The sequence below is a fragment of the Fukomys damarensis genome, unplaced genomic scaffold (assembly GCF_012274545.1).
Source record: "Fukomys damarensis isolate Sample0158 unplaced genomic scaffold, DMR_v1.0_HiC HiC_scaffold_9, whole genome shotgun sequence".
Lineage (NCBI taxonomy): Eukaryota > Metazoa > Chordata > Mammalia > Rodentia > Bathyergidae > Fukomys > Fukomys damarensis.
The window spans coordinates 21,085,257-21,101,983 of record NW_022900921.1 but is presented as its reverse complement, the minus strand read 5'-3'; the positions used below and the strand labels follow the sequence as shown (position 1 = coordinate 21,101,983).

Genomic DNA, 16,727 nt, shown 5'->3' with positions numbered 1-16,727 from the left:
TTTGCAGTCTTCTGCTTCACTCTTCCATGGTGCTGAAGTTATAGTAGTGTGCCACCATGCCCAATTCCTGGAATACTGTCTTTTAGTGGCAACTCATCTTTTATTGGACCCCTGAGAAGTTTAGCAGAGTTATTGTTAGTTTAAGTCATACATTCATTCCTGAAACAATTGTTGTGGTCAAAGGGAATGAAGATGCTTGTAAGCTTGGCTTGTATCAGGTACCCATTCTTGGAATCCCTTGCATTGGAAAGAGGGGTCAGCCCCCATGTGTATGTCATGATCTGAAAAGTAGGGGAGGTGGACATGCCGGAAAAAGTTTGTTACTTAAAGAAGGATCCACAGAAGCCAGACAGGCAGAGAAATATAACAGAGCTCTGCTACATACATAATGAATGGCCTATTCCATACAATATCCTTAAGGCTACTTGGGCATGCTCAAGGGATATCATTAATCATTGTAATTGCCTTCCCCTTGACAAGCAACGTCCCTCCAGTCCAACCCAGTCTGGAGTGAATAGACCATAAATGTAACCTGCAAAAATCTGACCTGAATTTGCTCTCCATTGCAGTGACCTGGACAGAAATAACATCACCAGGATTACCAAGATGGACTTTGCTGGGCTCAAGAACCTCCGCGTCTTGTAAGTAGAAAATGATTCTCTAATGCATTCTCATTTTCAGCTCTTCAGCTTTGTGAAAATGCTCTGCTGCCCCGACATCACACTCTGAAGCACTGGGCTACTGGAATCCACTGTTTGGCAGCAGAAAGCCCTTCATTACTGTACCCAAGAGCTCACAGGTATCACCTTCTGTGTCTGGATGCTGCCAGCTGGGTGAGATCGATGGGAGAACTCAGTTCCAGTGGCAGGGAAAACAGAAGGCTATAAATGAATAAATCAACATGCCCAGCTTACAGGTTGACAGCAATGTCAGGTTGACTAACCGTGCTTCCCTTCCATAGAGATTATAATTTCTTCTCCAGCCTGTTCACAAAAAGAGCAATCAGGACAAACGTTATTTATCTTGGTGCTTAGTGGGGAGGAGAGAAAAAGGAGAAAGGGGGCCAGACAGGGTCAGAGCCCATGCTGAATATTCACAGCTGTGCAGACAGGTAGCAAAATTTTAGATCTATATTGACAGAGCAGCGAGGCAAAGAATATTTGGTTTCTTTGCTGAATTTTGAACACGTTACCTCTCTTTAAGTCTGTGAATAGTAAGAAACTTCCGCAAGTGTCCATTGAATAGTCCAAGACATTCAGAGAAGTCCAAGAGAGGCGCCATTGAAGCCTTCTTTTCTCAGCAGTTGATTTTGACCCCAAAGTGTGCCCTGCAGAGCAACCTGGGCACTTTGGTCACTGCCTCGGTGTCATTTTGTGTCATGGACTCTTGGCTGGCAAATCTTTACTAAAAGTAACAGCTAAAGTGTTCATGCCTGAAGCCACCTCTTTCTTTTACTAATAGAATTTTGCATGCGGACCAGGAAGTATCAGATTCTCGTTTGATTTGGGGTTTACTTCCCGTGCTCCTTGAGGCAAATCCCTACAGTTCTTTCAGGCTCAGTTTTCCCATCATCAGTCTTTTCATCTCATGTAGTTACACACAGATTGCTTTATGGTTTATCGTAAACAGTATATGATTATTCTCAGTAGCAGTTGTGACATATTACCTTTATAACATTGTTTTCCTTATTTGATAAGTGTTATTAATGATGACGATAGCAACCAATGTGTACAGGATGCTTTGCATGGACTAAGCACAGTGTTTTGTAGTGGTAACATATGAGGTTGTCATCATTATGAGCCCCTATTGGCAGCAGAGGGGCACAGAGCACAGATAGGTTAGGGAGTCTCGGCTCTTCATTGCGGGTGACCCAAGGAACTGGAATCGGATCCCAGACTATGTGCCTTCTAACATGCATGTAGTGCAGCTGTGTATATGCATTCTAAAAAGTGTAGGCAGTAAAAGGGCACCCAGTTTGAAAAATTTGGCTGGTTCTAGGAATATTGCTCAGTGATAAAGTATCTGCTTAGTGTGTTCAAGTCCCCGGGTCCAGTCCCTCGTACTGAAAAGTAAAAAAACATAGGGCTGATGTTCAGGGTTCACCTGAGTCTTGTTGAGTGCCAGGGTGTAGAAGATATGGGGGTCTGAGTGCTGGGCCTCCAGCTACTACCAGTTGCTCCACACTGAAGCTTTTTCCTGTCTTTGATCTTGAACATGACGCTTTCATCGTCCTGAGAGAAGATCCACCCCATGCGAGTCATTCTTCTGCCCCAGCAGCTCTGCATCTGTCCAGTGACTGGCAGCTCTGATGAGGTGTCTGCTGATCACACTGGGATTAGGCTGGGGAATTCCGTAGTTCAATTTAGGGTGATTTTTATGGAAGAAATACAAGCAGTAGATCTTGCTTCTGGGCCATTTGCCCAGTTTTAAAAAATAGGTATTTGTTTAGCTTCTAAATTTTTTTTCAATTTCTTCCCCTGCATCTGTGAGAGATTTCCCTTCATGTAAATAACAACTTTTACCTAAGAATTCATTTTCTAACCCAGTCAGAAATAACCCTTTGATTTTCTTACTGTTATATCTGAAAGGCTAAGACAAATTCCAATATTCTTATCTTCTCTCTGCAAATAGAAGCTTTAAAATAATCATAAAAGATCATATTAATATCTTCTGGATGGTCTATGATACTCCTTTGACTACAGTTTATCTTTTCAGTTAATTGGTGCATTCTTCTTATTTTGATAAGCAGCACCAAAAAGCCTTTTACCCCTACTTTATAGACTATTCATGTGCTGTGTTTCCTTATACTGCTTATCAACTCAAAGACAGTCTCATTCCAGGGGCCCTTTCTTACTGTGAAAGAGTCTGTGATATGGAGTAGCTGAAGTGCTTTCTAACACCAGTAAAATACCCAAACATGTTCACCCTGTTTTCTCTCAGTCTAGTCTTTTTAGCTAAGCAATCTACATGACTCTATTTTTTTTTTTTTAAGCTTTCATCACATCTTGGCACATTTCCCATATCTGCTTCTTATTTACAATGTTTAGTGAAGCCAGAAAATACTCAGTCGTCTTGAATAACTTGAGCTTGCCTCCCATTTCCCCGAAGAACTGTTAATATGGTGCAGGTGAATCGGTGAAAGCAAACGAAACAGAGATTGGTACCCTTCAGTTCCATCCTAGGGTAATTTTCCGGAAGTGAAGTGTATTCAAGGAGGAGAAATAAGACTTGCCCATGATAGTTATTTCTCCCATGGGTGGGAGTAGGAAAAGATCTCTTCTGGTGGTATCAATTGTATTCCTTTTCTTAGTAATCTATTTAAGGGCTCTGCTGTGCTTACAATGTGGGATCCAGCTTTATCCCAAATGGGGTTAATAAAAGAATTAAACCCCGCCTCCACCATCATCATATGAGGGCCATTTCCGATTCTGATCCAGTGTTAAAACTGAAAAAATAACAATACTAAAGAGCTGAAAATGAACACAGTATGTGCCCCTCTAACTGAGAACAGACTCCAACCATTGGCAGCCCCTTGGGGAACCCAGCCCTTTCTAGATCCCCTGCCCTATCTGCTCAATAAAATGAGGGTGGTAGCCATGGGTTTCATGCATGCCCTTGGCTTGCACCTCAATTTAGGAGGTGGGATGGGAGAGTGTGATGGCTCCTCCAGTCGCTGATTCTTTTCCTTGCCAAATGGTGCTTCTTTATTGAGCCTTTGAGTGCCAACCTGGGCTCCGATAGATCTAGGAAGTAGATCTCAGTGGGGCTCTGCATACCTTTCTGACACATTAGAGATGACACGTGAAGCAAATGAGGAGAGCTAAATAAAGAATTACGTACAAAGGTGTGGGCAGAGTAAGAGAAGTGCAGAAGAGGTGGTGCAGTTGGGATGGCCGGGAGCCACTGTTCCTACTGGGACTTCAGAGTACGGGGAGCAGGTGGTTACCAATGTCCAGCACAGCAGGGACTGCCTGACGGTGCCTGTGGCCTTAGGTAGAGGGACAGAGTCAACCTGAAGGAGCTTGGCCAGGTGAGAGGAGAATAAATCCCCCACTCTCACAGCCCTCTTGTGTTCTCCCCACCTGCTGCTGATTCCTACAGGTTAAATCCAGCAGGAAACTGGAGGTCAGGCGCTTCCTGAGGAAGCCATGAAAGGCAGCCTTCCAAGGCCCCAGCGAGGTGGAAAAGGAGGAGGAATCACATAGGCACATATTTCTTGTCTCCCTTTTCTGAGAGAAGCTAATAGTGAGAGTTTTGTGAGTACAGAACTAAGACACATATCGCAGAAGACTGGAATTAGGCTCCTTCAGAAACCCAGAGGCAGTGTGACCCATAGCCCCCTTACAGTCAGTCACTTTTCTAATTGGGAAATAATGAGAGCAAGCTTTGTGATTGATTGATTGATGATTGATTGACTGATTGTAAAAGCCTAATGGACAAACTCCCAGTCACTACCACTGTACCGGCTCACTGTTTAGCAAGATGTGTTAGCGTGAACCTGTTAGCCTTCCGAGGCGTCCTTGCCACATGGCAAAGTGGAAGAGGAGGAAGGGGAGTAATACTTATTTGTTAAGCTTCTGATTGTACTTCCGATTGTGTGCTTGATCATTTAATTTCTTTATTCCATTTGTATTTTTGTAACAAGTTGTGGTGAAGCTTTATTTTCTCCACAGAGAGGAAACCGAGTCTCCAGCAGTTGACTCCCTAGGCCAATATAACATCATCAGCTAGTGCTAAGTAAGGTTGGGATTCTAAACAACATCGGAAAATTGTACTAGTCTGGCCCTGGAGGGTGTATGTTTCTTAGCTAGCTCTGTGACTGTAGATGTGTCACAGCTCCTTGGCAAGTCTCTTAATGTCTCTGCTCAGTCACTTCTATATCTATTAAGTGAGGAGCCTGTGAAAGGTCTCATGTATAAGGGCCAGAAATGACATAAACAAAAGTCCAAAGTGGTCAAAGACTGCAGCCGACTGGCTGATCGCCCTGACTGATAATCAGTTCTGACCAATTAATATCTGGAAACACAAAGGTGAAATTTCACTGGCCTAATAAAATACCCTCACTTACTTTGCTATCAGAAATGGAAGATTCTCACACCAGCTTTTTCCTTGATACAAAATCAGTATGTGTGAGTAGCCCAGAATTGTCTAGTTTTTCATTCACTGAATAAGCAGATAGGAAGTGGGAGGAGGAGGAGGAGGAGGAGGAGGAGGAAAAGAAGTGCTTCCTTTCTGTTCCTTGGTGTATTTGGGAAGCGGACTGGAAAACGAGACACAGAGGCCCAAGGGGGAAGCGTGCAGGAGGTTATGATACCTCTGCAGGATGGCCATCATGGAAGGTCTGTTTTGAAGTGAAGGTGGACCCTTCTCAAGGCCATTTGTCCTCTTCTTCTGCCCAGTCCAGAGGAACCTGTGGCCCTTCTTTGGATCTGCCTTCCATAGAAACCTCCTCCAGTCACAGCTGTATTCTCTTTAATTCCATTCAGCTATCAAATGCAATGTGATTCATATCCTGGCCCGGGGTCAGCCTTCTCCACATGGAAGCCATGCAGCCTCACTCTTACCCTTCTTTGCTGTTCATCTAATGCATGTTAAGCTGACTTTTTAAAGTTGGGGAACAAATGTTTCATTGTATGCTCAGTTAGGAAGGATATGCCATATCCATGAATCAAACTCACTTGCAGTGTTTAGGATTTTTAATCACCTTCCAGGAGGACTTAAGGGGCGAGCAAAGCTTTTGGCTGGGGTGAGGAGAATGAGCATTTGTGACCATCATCGTGAGGCTGAGATTAGCCAGGCCCCAAATGAGGGCAGTTCCTGGGAACAGGCTGCTTTCCTTAGCCACAGCCAGCTGTCTCCCAATGCAGTAGCTTCACCCTTTCTACTCAGGTGAGCAGGGAAGACCCTTTTCAATGAAGTATTTTTGAATCCTTGGAGGAGGAGCTCCAAAGAAAGAGATGCTGAATATATATATATGGTTTTTCTAAGAAGCAGCTTTTACCTCTTCCTTTTCTGTGCAATATCCTGCAGTGCTTGGGGGACATTTTCTGAGAACATTCTTAAAATAGAGGCATGGAAACCAATCTGTCAGGTAGAAGTGTGCAGGCGGTGAAACCCTGGTTACCGTGACACCAAGCTGGGACGTGAGTTATCTTGTCCTGCCACACTGATTCTGGTTGGAGGGGCACAGGGGGTACTTCAAGGGCCTAAGTGACCTTGGCTGCCTGGCCAGAGGCCTCATATGAGAATTCCTAGCCCAGCTTGTCCTTGACCCTTGCTGCTTTGGTTCTAGGCATCTGGAAGACAACCAGGTCAGCATCATTGAGAGAGGCGCCTTCCAGGATCTGAAGCAGCTGGAGCGGTTGTAAGTAACGCACAACCCCTGTCTTAAATAGTGTTTTTGATTTGTTTGCTTCTTTTTTTTTTTTTTTTTTTTTTTAATTACCCTGAGAGAGCTGGGGTCTCCACAGAGGTCTGTGGCACCTGAAAAATTATATTTGGTGAAAGTGCTCTTTTAGTTTCAAACTTCCTGATTATGTTTTTTTTTTGTTGTTTTTTTTTTTTTTTTTTTTTTTTTTTTTGTAAATTGGTTTTGTGGCCTTGCTAAAAACAACTTTTTAGTGTTTAATGACATGTTTGCCTTTATATTTAAAGCCCATCAAATGCATGTTATAGAGACACTGAAATCCACTTAAACTCCTTTTCTTGAAAAGATGCTGGGGTCTACACCTGGAATTTGTTTTTTCTCCTCCCCAGTTTGAGTTTGCTCTGTGTTTCTGTATGTGGGGCTGCTTTTGAGGCAAGCCTCAGCCTTCTCTTCCACAGAGGAGGGAAGCCTGTACTTACCCTGTCATGGAAGCCAGAATCACATACTCCCTACTCCTCCACAAGGAGCTCAGACTCCTCCCAGGTCCCCTCCTCCCAGACTCCTCAGCTGCACTATCATGGGAGAGGCAGGATGGGCAGGTGGGAGCAGCCCTTGGTGTGCCTGTTCTTCCTGGAGTGAGCATCAGCCTCTGCTCGGAAGCCCACACGTTTTCATGAGAGAACACATCACCAGTAGTTTAAAAATAGTCCACCATTCTGACTCCATCAGAGAGAGGGAGCAAAAGAGGTGGGACAGGAGATGGATGGGGTCTCCATTTATTCTGCTGATGAATACTTTTGCAGTAAACTCTAGGGTCACTTTGATGAGGAGGGCTGTTCAGATGGTTAAGTGGGCAGCTTCACTTTCCCTCAGTTAATCACATCTGGCAGCTCATAACATCTGGATATTTGCTTTCTGCCCTCTGAGCAGGGATTGTCCCCAGGAGCACTTAGTCATGCTGGTGGGTGGCTCTCATCAGTGCTTCCCTCTGCGTCCTTGTTGCCCTGACATTTCAACCCCTTCTCCTTCTGCAGTTAGGGGACGTGGTTGTAACAGTTCAGAGTTCTGCTAGTTTACCTAGAAGAATTCCACTCTGTTCACCTGTCCTGTTGCCAGATCTTATTTACAGAGATAGATGTGGATAAAGTAGAATGCCTGCCACCAATTTACTAGCTTTGTGATGTGCTATTTTTTTTTTTCCATGAAGTTATTCCATCTGAGGCCACCTGGGAAAGGGGAAGGTCCTCAGTTTATGAATGTTGCTATCACCTAGCAAGATGCTTTTCTCCTTCCTGCTATGTGGTGGATGGTCTCCTTTATTGTTTCCCTTGAGATCAAATCCCAGCATATGTTATACTGTCATTAGTTTGAGAATGTGACATTTATTTCTTGCAAGGGAAAAAAAGTTATAAAACCAATGAATGTTGCCTGTGTTTACACTTTGTTTTTTAAGTTTTGTAAACTTGAATTCTCATTTAGGTCAAAGAAAACATGAAGTATTTATTGAACCTGATTCCCCTGTATGAAATAATCAACATTTACATGAAAAGATAAACACACAGCCCTTTGTAAAAAGGCATCCCCTTGCTTAGTCTTCTGATTATAAAAGTATATAAGTTCCCGATTCATTAATTTTGTGGTTGTTGGGAAGGAATTAACCGAGACCATTGAACACCAGGAACTATGCTAGTTTTTACATGCTATCATTGTTTTCAGTCCCACAAAATTCCTATGAGGTGCTGTTACCCTATTTTTACAGATGAAGAAACAAAGGCCCAGGGATATCAAGCCAAAGAATTGTCAAGCATGGGGAGCAAGACTCAAAGCCACATCTGTCTGACATCAAAGCCGTGTCTTTTCATATTCCTGTGTTGCAGGCATTAGATGAAGTGTGATCTTTAGCAATGGCCCTGCAAATAGCCTCTCACATACCCATTTCACTCCAGGGAGTATCAGTGAATTATTCTGGCAAAAGGCTCTTTTGGCTTGGTGAACAAGGCTGAAATACCATGCATGTCTAGGGACTGACAGGATTACAATTGCAGAATAAACCCGGCTATTCTCTGCTATGGTGTATTAGGTGGGTAATGCTAGCTGCTGTACTAGATAAGCCCTCAAATCTCAGTGACTTAACACAATGGGAGATTACTTCTTTTTCCTGTAAAGCCCACTGTGAGTGACACTGGCAAGACCTCTCTCCTCCAAGCAGAGTCAGTCACACAGGTTCCTTCCACTCCTTGACTTACCATCTTCAAATCTTGGCATCCACAGCATCAGTCTTTGTCTGCATCAAACCAGTGGGAGGGAAAATGGCATAAAGTGAAGGTTTCCACAGCTGAGACCTGGAAGAAGTACCCATCTCTTCAACTCTTACACAGCCGGGTTAGAACTCAGTCGTGTGACTGTAGTACATTGCAAGGGAGACTGGGTCAGGCAGCTGAGCTCTGTGCCCAGGAAGTAGAGGAAACGGGCTGAGTTAATGGCTAGCCAGGTTCTGACTTTTATTGCAAGTGAGCCGGTGAAGAAGTACTTGATCAGGAAGAAGATGGGAGGTATAGGCTCCTAGAGTTGTATGCACCACTGGATGAATACGACACCTCTTGGTGTTAGCAAGAAGGGATGCGTGTATGTGTGTGACATGAATCCTGACTGGTATTAATCTGGTTTCCATTATGCAGTCTGTTCCCAATCAGACTGAGTGACATAAAATGAGAAAATATAATATGTTTGCTGTTAAGAATTGAAGAAATACATGACAGATTGTGCCATCTCTAGCTCTTACTCCTGCTTCACCTTATCTGTGTGTCTGTAATTGATGGTAGACTATTCTTTATTCATCATATTCTGAAATATAGCCTCGAAAATATAAGTTTTGGTAATTCATTTCTGGAGAGTTTATCTCCATTTTAAATGTTGATTATTGGTTTGTTCTTTTGAGGCTTACTGGGAAAGAGGAAGGAAATGTCGTGCAGGTCTCTAGTCACAATTTCTTACTCCCCATGAAAGGATACCTGTGCCAGAACGAATTAAGATGCCTTTGTATTAGACGTTTTTTGTTGCTATAGCAGACTACCCAAGGCTGGGTGCTTTATAAAGAAAAAGAGACTAACTCATTCCGTGAGGCCACTGTCTGTCCTTCAGGAGGGTAATACCCCCATGACACAGTCATCGGCCACTAGGCTCTGCCTCTGAAAGATGCCATGTTAAGGACTAGGTTTTCAACACATCAGTCTCTGCAGGACACACTCAATGAACTGCCAAACCACAACACCTTCCTCTCCCGATAATACATGATTATTCCTATCACAGAACTTATGAAATTGTATTTCAGTCACCTATTTTCCAGATCATCTCCCCTCAAAACTAGAAGTATGTTAAGATCTGGAATCATGTTCCATTTAGTTCTTAATGTCAAATCCTTGAACAAAGTATGATAGTAAGTGCTTGAGGAATATTTAAAATAATACTCGAGTTTTTGGTGCATGCTATTGATTCTGAGCTAGGATGAATTTCGCTTCCCAGATGACACTTGGCAATGTGTGGAGACATGCTCGATTTTCACAAGTGGGGGGTGGCACCTCATGAGTAGAGGCTGGAGGTATTTCAGAATATCCTAAAATGCATAGGAGATCTGCACAAAGAATTAGCCAGCCCAAATGTCAGTAGTGCCGAAGTTGAGGAACTCTGCTATTTGTCCATTCTGTGCCAGATAGCACATTAAATACTATATGTGTGCTATCTCACTTACTCCACACAAGAGTATTATGAGTCTCAAATATTTGTATTCCTGGGCCAGGCATTTAGCACAGTGGCACTGCTCCTGCCTCGCAAGCGCAAGGTTTTGAGTTCAATCCTTGGTACCCCCCAGAAAAATTCATATTCCCGAGATAACAAAATATAAAAGCGCTGTCTGTGAAATATTGTTGCTAAATATTTTCACCCTAAATCTACTTTAGCTAGATAGCATTTCTGGCTTCTAGAAAGTGACTGAGATAGAGGATGAAGTGAGTTGGAGGATGAAGCAGAGAGAAGACAAACAAATGAGATAAGTGAGCCATGCTAAGAGATGACTGCTCTGGTTTCTTAAAAAGCTCAGCATCCTGAAAAGGATAAGAAGTGCCTGTTCTAGATTAAAAGAAGCTTAGATAAAAACAGCAGCATAAAAGTGAAGAGAGTCACTCAAAGTGTTCAAAAACCCTTGAATTATCTAGAAAGTGGTAATGCTAATATTTATAACCTTATTAAATCAAAGAGGCATGTTATAATCTATAGGATGGCCTTTAAAAACAATAGTAAACAATTATAATAACTCAGTAGAGGGAGAAGGAACATGTATGATATACCAGTATATGAGATAAAGGGAAAGAAACATAATATAGAAGTAATAGGGCAAATAAAAATCAAATATTAAGATGATACATGCAGACATAAGTATATCATAATTAGTTAACCTGTACAAATGGATTGAAAGATATAGGTTGTGTGCTGGGGATATAGCGCAGTGGTGCTGCTGCCTGCCTTACAGAGTTCGATCCCAGTACGAAAAAAAGAAAAAAAAAAAAGACATAGGTCACCAAAGTGGAATAAAAAAGAACTAGCATTTATGTGCTTCTCAAAAGGACAACTATTAAATATAAAGATAGAAAAAGTTGAAAGTAAAAGGACTGAAAATAGACAAAAAGATAATTGTTGTAGCTCTTCTGACACTGGATAAAATGATTTTTTAAAAAGAAACGTTATTGGGTATAGACAATATTTCATAATGATAAAGTTAAAAATACATTATGAAGAAACAACAAATTTAAATTTGTATGTGTCTAAAAACATACCCTGAAAATATAAAGCAATATTGACAAAACTAAAAGAATATTGAGACCCTTTCTCAATGGTGGATGCATCTCACATATACAATTATTAGTAACACGTAGAATATTTTAAGAATAATACTTACAGATCTGACCAAATTGATACATAGATAACACAACAAGAAACACCTGTACAATAATAAACCTTTTTGCAAGTGCACATGAAAGTACTACACTGGCTTAAAAAACAAGTCTCAACAAATATCAGAAGGACTGAAATTGTATTGCTATTTTATAATAGCAGAAATAATCAAGAAGTCAGTAAGAAAATGGCTTAAGTGGAGCATTTCAAAATATTTGGAAACTGAGTGATATATTTATAAATAACTTCTAAGTCAAAGAACATATCCTAGTGGAAATTGGAAGATATATTTTCTTGAATATTAATAAACATATAGTATATCGGTGTGTGGATTGCAGGCAAAGCTATAGTCAACAGGAAAATGTATAGCCTTTAAGCGATATTATTTAGTTTATGGGATATATATTAGTTAAGATTCACTGGAGGAGCCGAAGCAGTACAAAATATGTGTGTAATTAAGCAAGTAATTTATTAGGTAGGCTTACAGGATCAGAGGAGGTAGAGTTCCCATGGTCATCTGCAGAATCAGAAGGGAAGAACATGAAATGTTCTGTGTGCTAAAGTCTGGGCCAATAGGAGTTAAAGCTCAAAGACCAGTAAGCTCACTGTAATGACAGTGTGAATCTGTGTTGGAGACCAACATCCAAAGGCAGTAATGCAGGAGAAGACGTCTTTATCTTCCCTTTTAATTCTTTGTAGACTACAATCCAGTTGGTTGGTAGTGCTCGCATCCAGGGTGGTTCTTCCCTCTTCAGTTTGTAGCCCACAGTTCAGTCATCCACAAACACACCTAGAGCCTGTCGTATTTTTTTAAAAGTTAGGTATCTTAAGGAAAGTTAAGGCGAGTACAACAAAATAAGGAAGAAAATTATTAAGAGGAGAAGTACATGAAGTAGAAGTGAATATTAAATAGAAAACTGTAAAATTCCAATATGCATTCTCAAAACAATTAATATAATTGCAAACATGGACAGAAGAGATCAGCAAGCCAAATAAAAGAAGAAAAAGGAAGAAGAAATACAGAAAGACCAGATCAACATTTTGAAGGATTTAAAAAGGAAGCTGTAACTACAGATATTATAAACATTAAAATCATGGGAAGAACATAATTTGAATGATTTTACTGCAATGGTTATAAAGACTAAAAAATAATGAAATTACAATGAGAAGGGATAGAAAAATCTGCTTTGGATCTATGAAAGTAATTGAATCTTTAATAACATTAAATGTTCAATTACAATTTAATTATGCTTTCAGCAGCCAATTCTACCAAAGCTTTAAGGTGTAAATAATGTCAATTTATAAACTCATTCTATAAAAAGAATGAATGATCCAGGCATGAGAGTACGCACCTGTAATCTGAACACTCTGGGAGGCTAAAACATGAGGATCATAAGTTTGAGTCCAGCTTGGGCAAGTTAGTGGTTTAGTGAAATACTGTCTCAAATTTAAAAAAAAAAAATTAAAAAGGGATGGGAATGCAGTTCAGTGCAGTTGCCCTAGATTTACTCCCTACTACTGCCAAAAATTAAAAGGAATGAAGATTTGATATTTGACCACTATAACCTTGATAAATAAACCCCAACAAAGGCATTTCAAGAAAAAATGTGACACAATGTATTTTGTGTATATTTATACAGATTGCATAAATACTACCAAAATAAATTTAGTAATACGTGAGGAGGATAATATATTACTCTCAGATTTGGCTTATTTGAGGAAGAAAATGTTGATATAATGTTTGAAAATCTTCCCTCCCGAATAAAAAGCATTCTGAACAACTAGGATAACAAAACCAAAGACATACAAATAACTATGAGAATAAAATTAGTTGACAGGGCTAAAGCATACCTCATTGGTAGAGAATCTGCCTAACATGTAAGGTCCTACGACTGATCCCCAGCACCATAAAATAAAATAATAATAAAGTAAAACTGCCAACAAAGTGTCCCAAGAACCTTTCAATATAAGCAGGTGAGGACGAGCAGCTAATGTTAGCAAGACTCTGGAGGTATCTCATCTGGGTGGGAGAAAATAGAGGGAGGGCAACTGACCCCAAGGATAGGCGATTGCTTAACTTAACAGTCTTTACTCCTTGGAAACACTGGTAGGTCTGAGAAAAGCTGCCCAACAGGAGAATTCCTTTAGGTCCAATTCATGCCAAGTTCACAGGAACCGTGATGTGCTGATGGATAGGACTTGGTGCCTTCTGGTCCCCACAAACTCTTCAGACTATCAAAAACCAAAGCTTTCTTGAAAGGAAAGGCCCAGAACTGATGCAAAACTTACTGAAGTGGAGAATCACAACAAGAACCGTAATGATTACGGATGGAAGTGGAACTTCTCAGGAAAGTGTTAGAAGTCACCAGAAGAGTCAACTCTTAGGAACTACACAGCTGCATTTTTTTTATTAATTTGCAAAAGCAAGAGCATGCTCCACACACTTGAAAATATTTCCTTTCCCTCCCTTTCTTCTTGAAATTACAGAAAAATTTATGTCACTTAGGAAATAAGCTACCAAGATCATGATTCATGCTTATCTGTAGTTGTTTTAACCAGAAAAATAAAAATAATAACCTTCTTAGAAACAGTGGAAACACATACCCACAAAACAGATAACAACTGTAATAGAATAGCTATTCAAAACTAGCTATAAGAATTAAAGTTTTATAAATTATAAAGGCACATGTCTAAATTTTTAAAAACTCAGAAATTAGATGGCTAGAGAAAAATAGAACTTGAAAGGAGGGCTGAGAACCCAAGAAAGAATTCAGAAATAAAAGCAGCCATTTCAAAATAAATATTACTAGTACAATTCTGAAAACAGACTTGTAGGAATTACACTATCCGGTTTCAAGGCTCACTATATAAAGCTGTAGTAATCAAGAAAACATGGTATTGGTGAAATAATATTTACATAAATCAGTGGTACGAAATAGACCAAAAATAGACACGGGCAAATATAATCAACTGATTTTTGATGAAGGAGCAGAGACAATTGAGTGGACAGGAATAGTCCTTTCACCAAATGGCTCTGGAACAATTAAATGTCCATATGCAGAAAAACGCCTGGACCCAAACTGACATCTTATTCAGAGTTAAGTCAAAATGGATCATAGGCCTCAGTGTAAGAAGTAAAACTATAAAACTTCTACAGGAAAAGTCTTCTAGGTAATATATATGAGCTTAGATTTGGGGGTGAACTTTTTGATACAATACCAAAAGCATAATCCATGAAAGAAAAAAAGAATCGATGAAGTACATTTTGTTAATTTTAAAACTTTTGTTCTGCAAAGGGAACTAAGAGCATGAAAAGAATATCACAGACTGTAATAAATTACAAACTGCATAGCTGATGAAACATTTGTATACAAAATATGCAAAGAACTTTAAAACCTTAATAGGAAGAAAACAGTTTTCCTCCTGTGAGGGTTAATTTTGGCTCTTAACTCTTCTGACCTGAGAGCTAAGAGTAAAGCATACTTCGGGTGGGTCTTGGGGGTGTGACCATGGCACTTGTATCCAGTCTGGCTCCGCCCTGGAGCCCTTGCCCTGTTCTCTGCATGCAGAATGCCTTGAGTGGAACAGCTTTCTTCAGCCACACCCCTCTGTGTTACCTCTGTCTTCAGGACAGCTTAGCTTTGATTGAAATATCCGAATCTAGGAGCCAAAATAAACATCTGCGTTCAACCACAGGTATCAAGAATTCGGTCTCAACAACAGAAAACTGACTAATATACCTCTCTATTGAATAAGTATTTTAAAAATAGAAGAGAACAAAAGGCTTGAGGGAATGCTTCATCAAAGAAGACATACAAATGGAAAATAGTATGAAAATACAATCAGTAGCATTTTCCTTTGAGAAATGCAAATTGAATGACAGTGAGATGTCATTGCAAACTATTAGAGTGTCCACAATACAAGACATTGACAGGTTGACAGCGTTGATTTCTGCTGAGGTAGAGTGCTAGGATCTCTCATTTACTGCTGGTAACAACTTCTGGGAGATGGTTTCAGTATTTCTTACAAATCGAAATGTCGTTTCATCACATATCTTGATCAGTGGTTTTGAGAAGTCCAAGGAAGAAAGAGAAGAAGGTTGAACAGTTGAGGCACAGTGAGGGTGGGGCATTATGGCAATCAGATTAGGCAGTGGTGGACAAGAAGATACTGTATTTATCAAAACTCATAAAATTTACAGCACCAAAGATCAAACTTTATGCAATTTTTATAAAATCCTTGAGGACATTAGAGAAATATGGACCAGTGAATGTGGACATTACCTCATCAAAAGTGATGGGGGAGGGGAGGGATTAACTCAGTGGTGCTGCCGCCTACCTTACAAGCATAAGGTCCCGAGTTCGATCCCCGGTACCAAAAAAAAAGAAATAGTGATGGGGGAAAGTGATGGCCTAAGTACCTTGGAAATGAGTGAAGTATATAAGACTAGAGATGATAAGAACTACATAGAACTATACTTTAGTTGATAGATTTGTCTTGCTTAGGGGTATGAGTTAACAATTCATAAACCACTGCGTGTGCACTGGACTTGAATAATGGGCAGTGGATGGTGGAGACAGTTTCTTGTGTTGCAGTGAAAGGTTAGAGATAAGCAATGGGGGGACTACGGTGACCCCTGAGGCAGTGGGCTGGGGTTATAGACCTCATGAACTCAAGTCTAAACGAATGTAGATACTTTCACTTAATTTAAGATAGATAGATATGTGTAAAATATGCATTCATGTGTGTATACACATGGATTAATAAATAAATGTTTCCTTTCCCTATCATCAAAAGTGTACTTCACAAGGTAGCATCCCATAAATGACCATTATGCGAGGATGGGTGCTAAAAGTTTATATAAAAAAAATCTGACACACCCTACCTACATTGTCAGATCATCGAGATCAGTATCAAAACTAATACATCATCTTGATAGCATACTCCTTTGATATGATATAATAAGAATACATGTGATTGTTGTCCTAAAAACCCATAATCCAATTTTAGTCATGAGAAAAACGTCAAATTCCCAAAAACCAACGTATTAAAAGGCTTAGTTCCCTGGGTTGTACTGTTGAGAGATGGTGGAAACTTGAGAAGATGAGGCTTAATGGGAGGTCTTTAGGTCATTGGGGTTGAGTCATAGCCAAAAGCAGCCACAGAAACATGGTGATTAAAAGTAACGTGGCACCTCAGATGGGATCCTATGACAGAGCAAAGAACATAAGTAAACACTAAGGAAATCTGCAAACTTTAGCTAATTTTACTTAATAATGTGTTAATAGTGATTTATTAAATGTACTATGCTAATGTTAGATGTAAATAAGGGAAATATTAAGTGTGGGGCATAGGGAAACTGTATCATTTTATAAGCTTAAAACTTTTTTTTTTTTTTTTTTTTTTCTTTTTT

The 16,727-nt window shown here is 40.1% G+C and overlaps 1 protein-coding gene across 2 annotated transcripts in view; it reads left to right on the top strand.

The window, feature by feature from the left end:
* The first annotated feature begins 569 nt into the window (after nucleotides 1–569).
* Nucleotides 570–16,727, top strand: part of Slit3 (slit guidance ligand 3) — a 552,271-nt gene continuing 536,113 nt past the window's right edge. For both annotated transcript variants that reach the window (XM_010622214.2, XM_010622215.1), the window contains exons 1-2: nucleotides 570–641; nucleotides 6,293–6,364. In XM_010622214.2, the coding sequence (XP_010620516.1) occupies nucleotides 607–641; nucleotides 6,293–6,364 (107 nt within the window). In that variant the 5' untranslated portion in view covers nucleotides 570–606. The remainder of the gene's footprint in view (nucleotides 642–6,292; nucleotides 6,365–16,727) is intronic.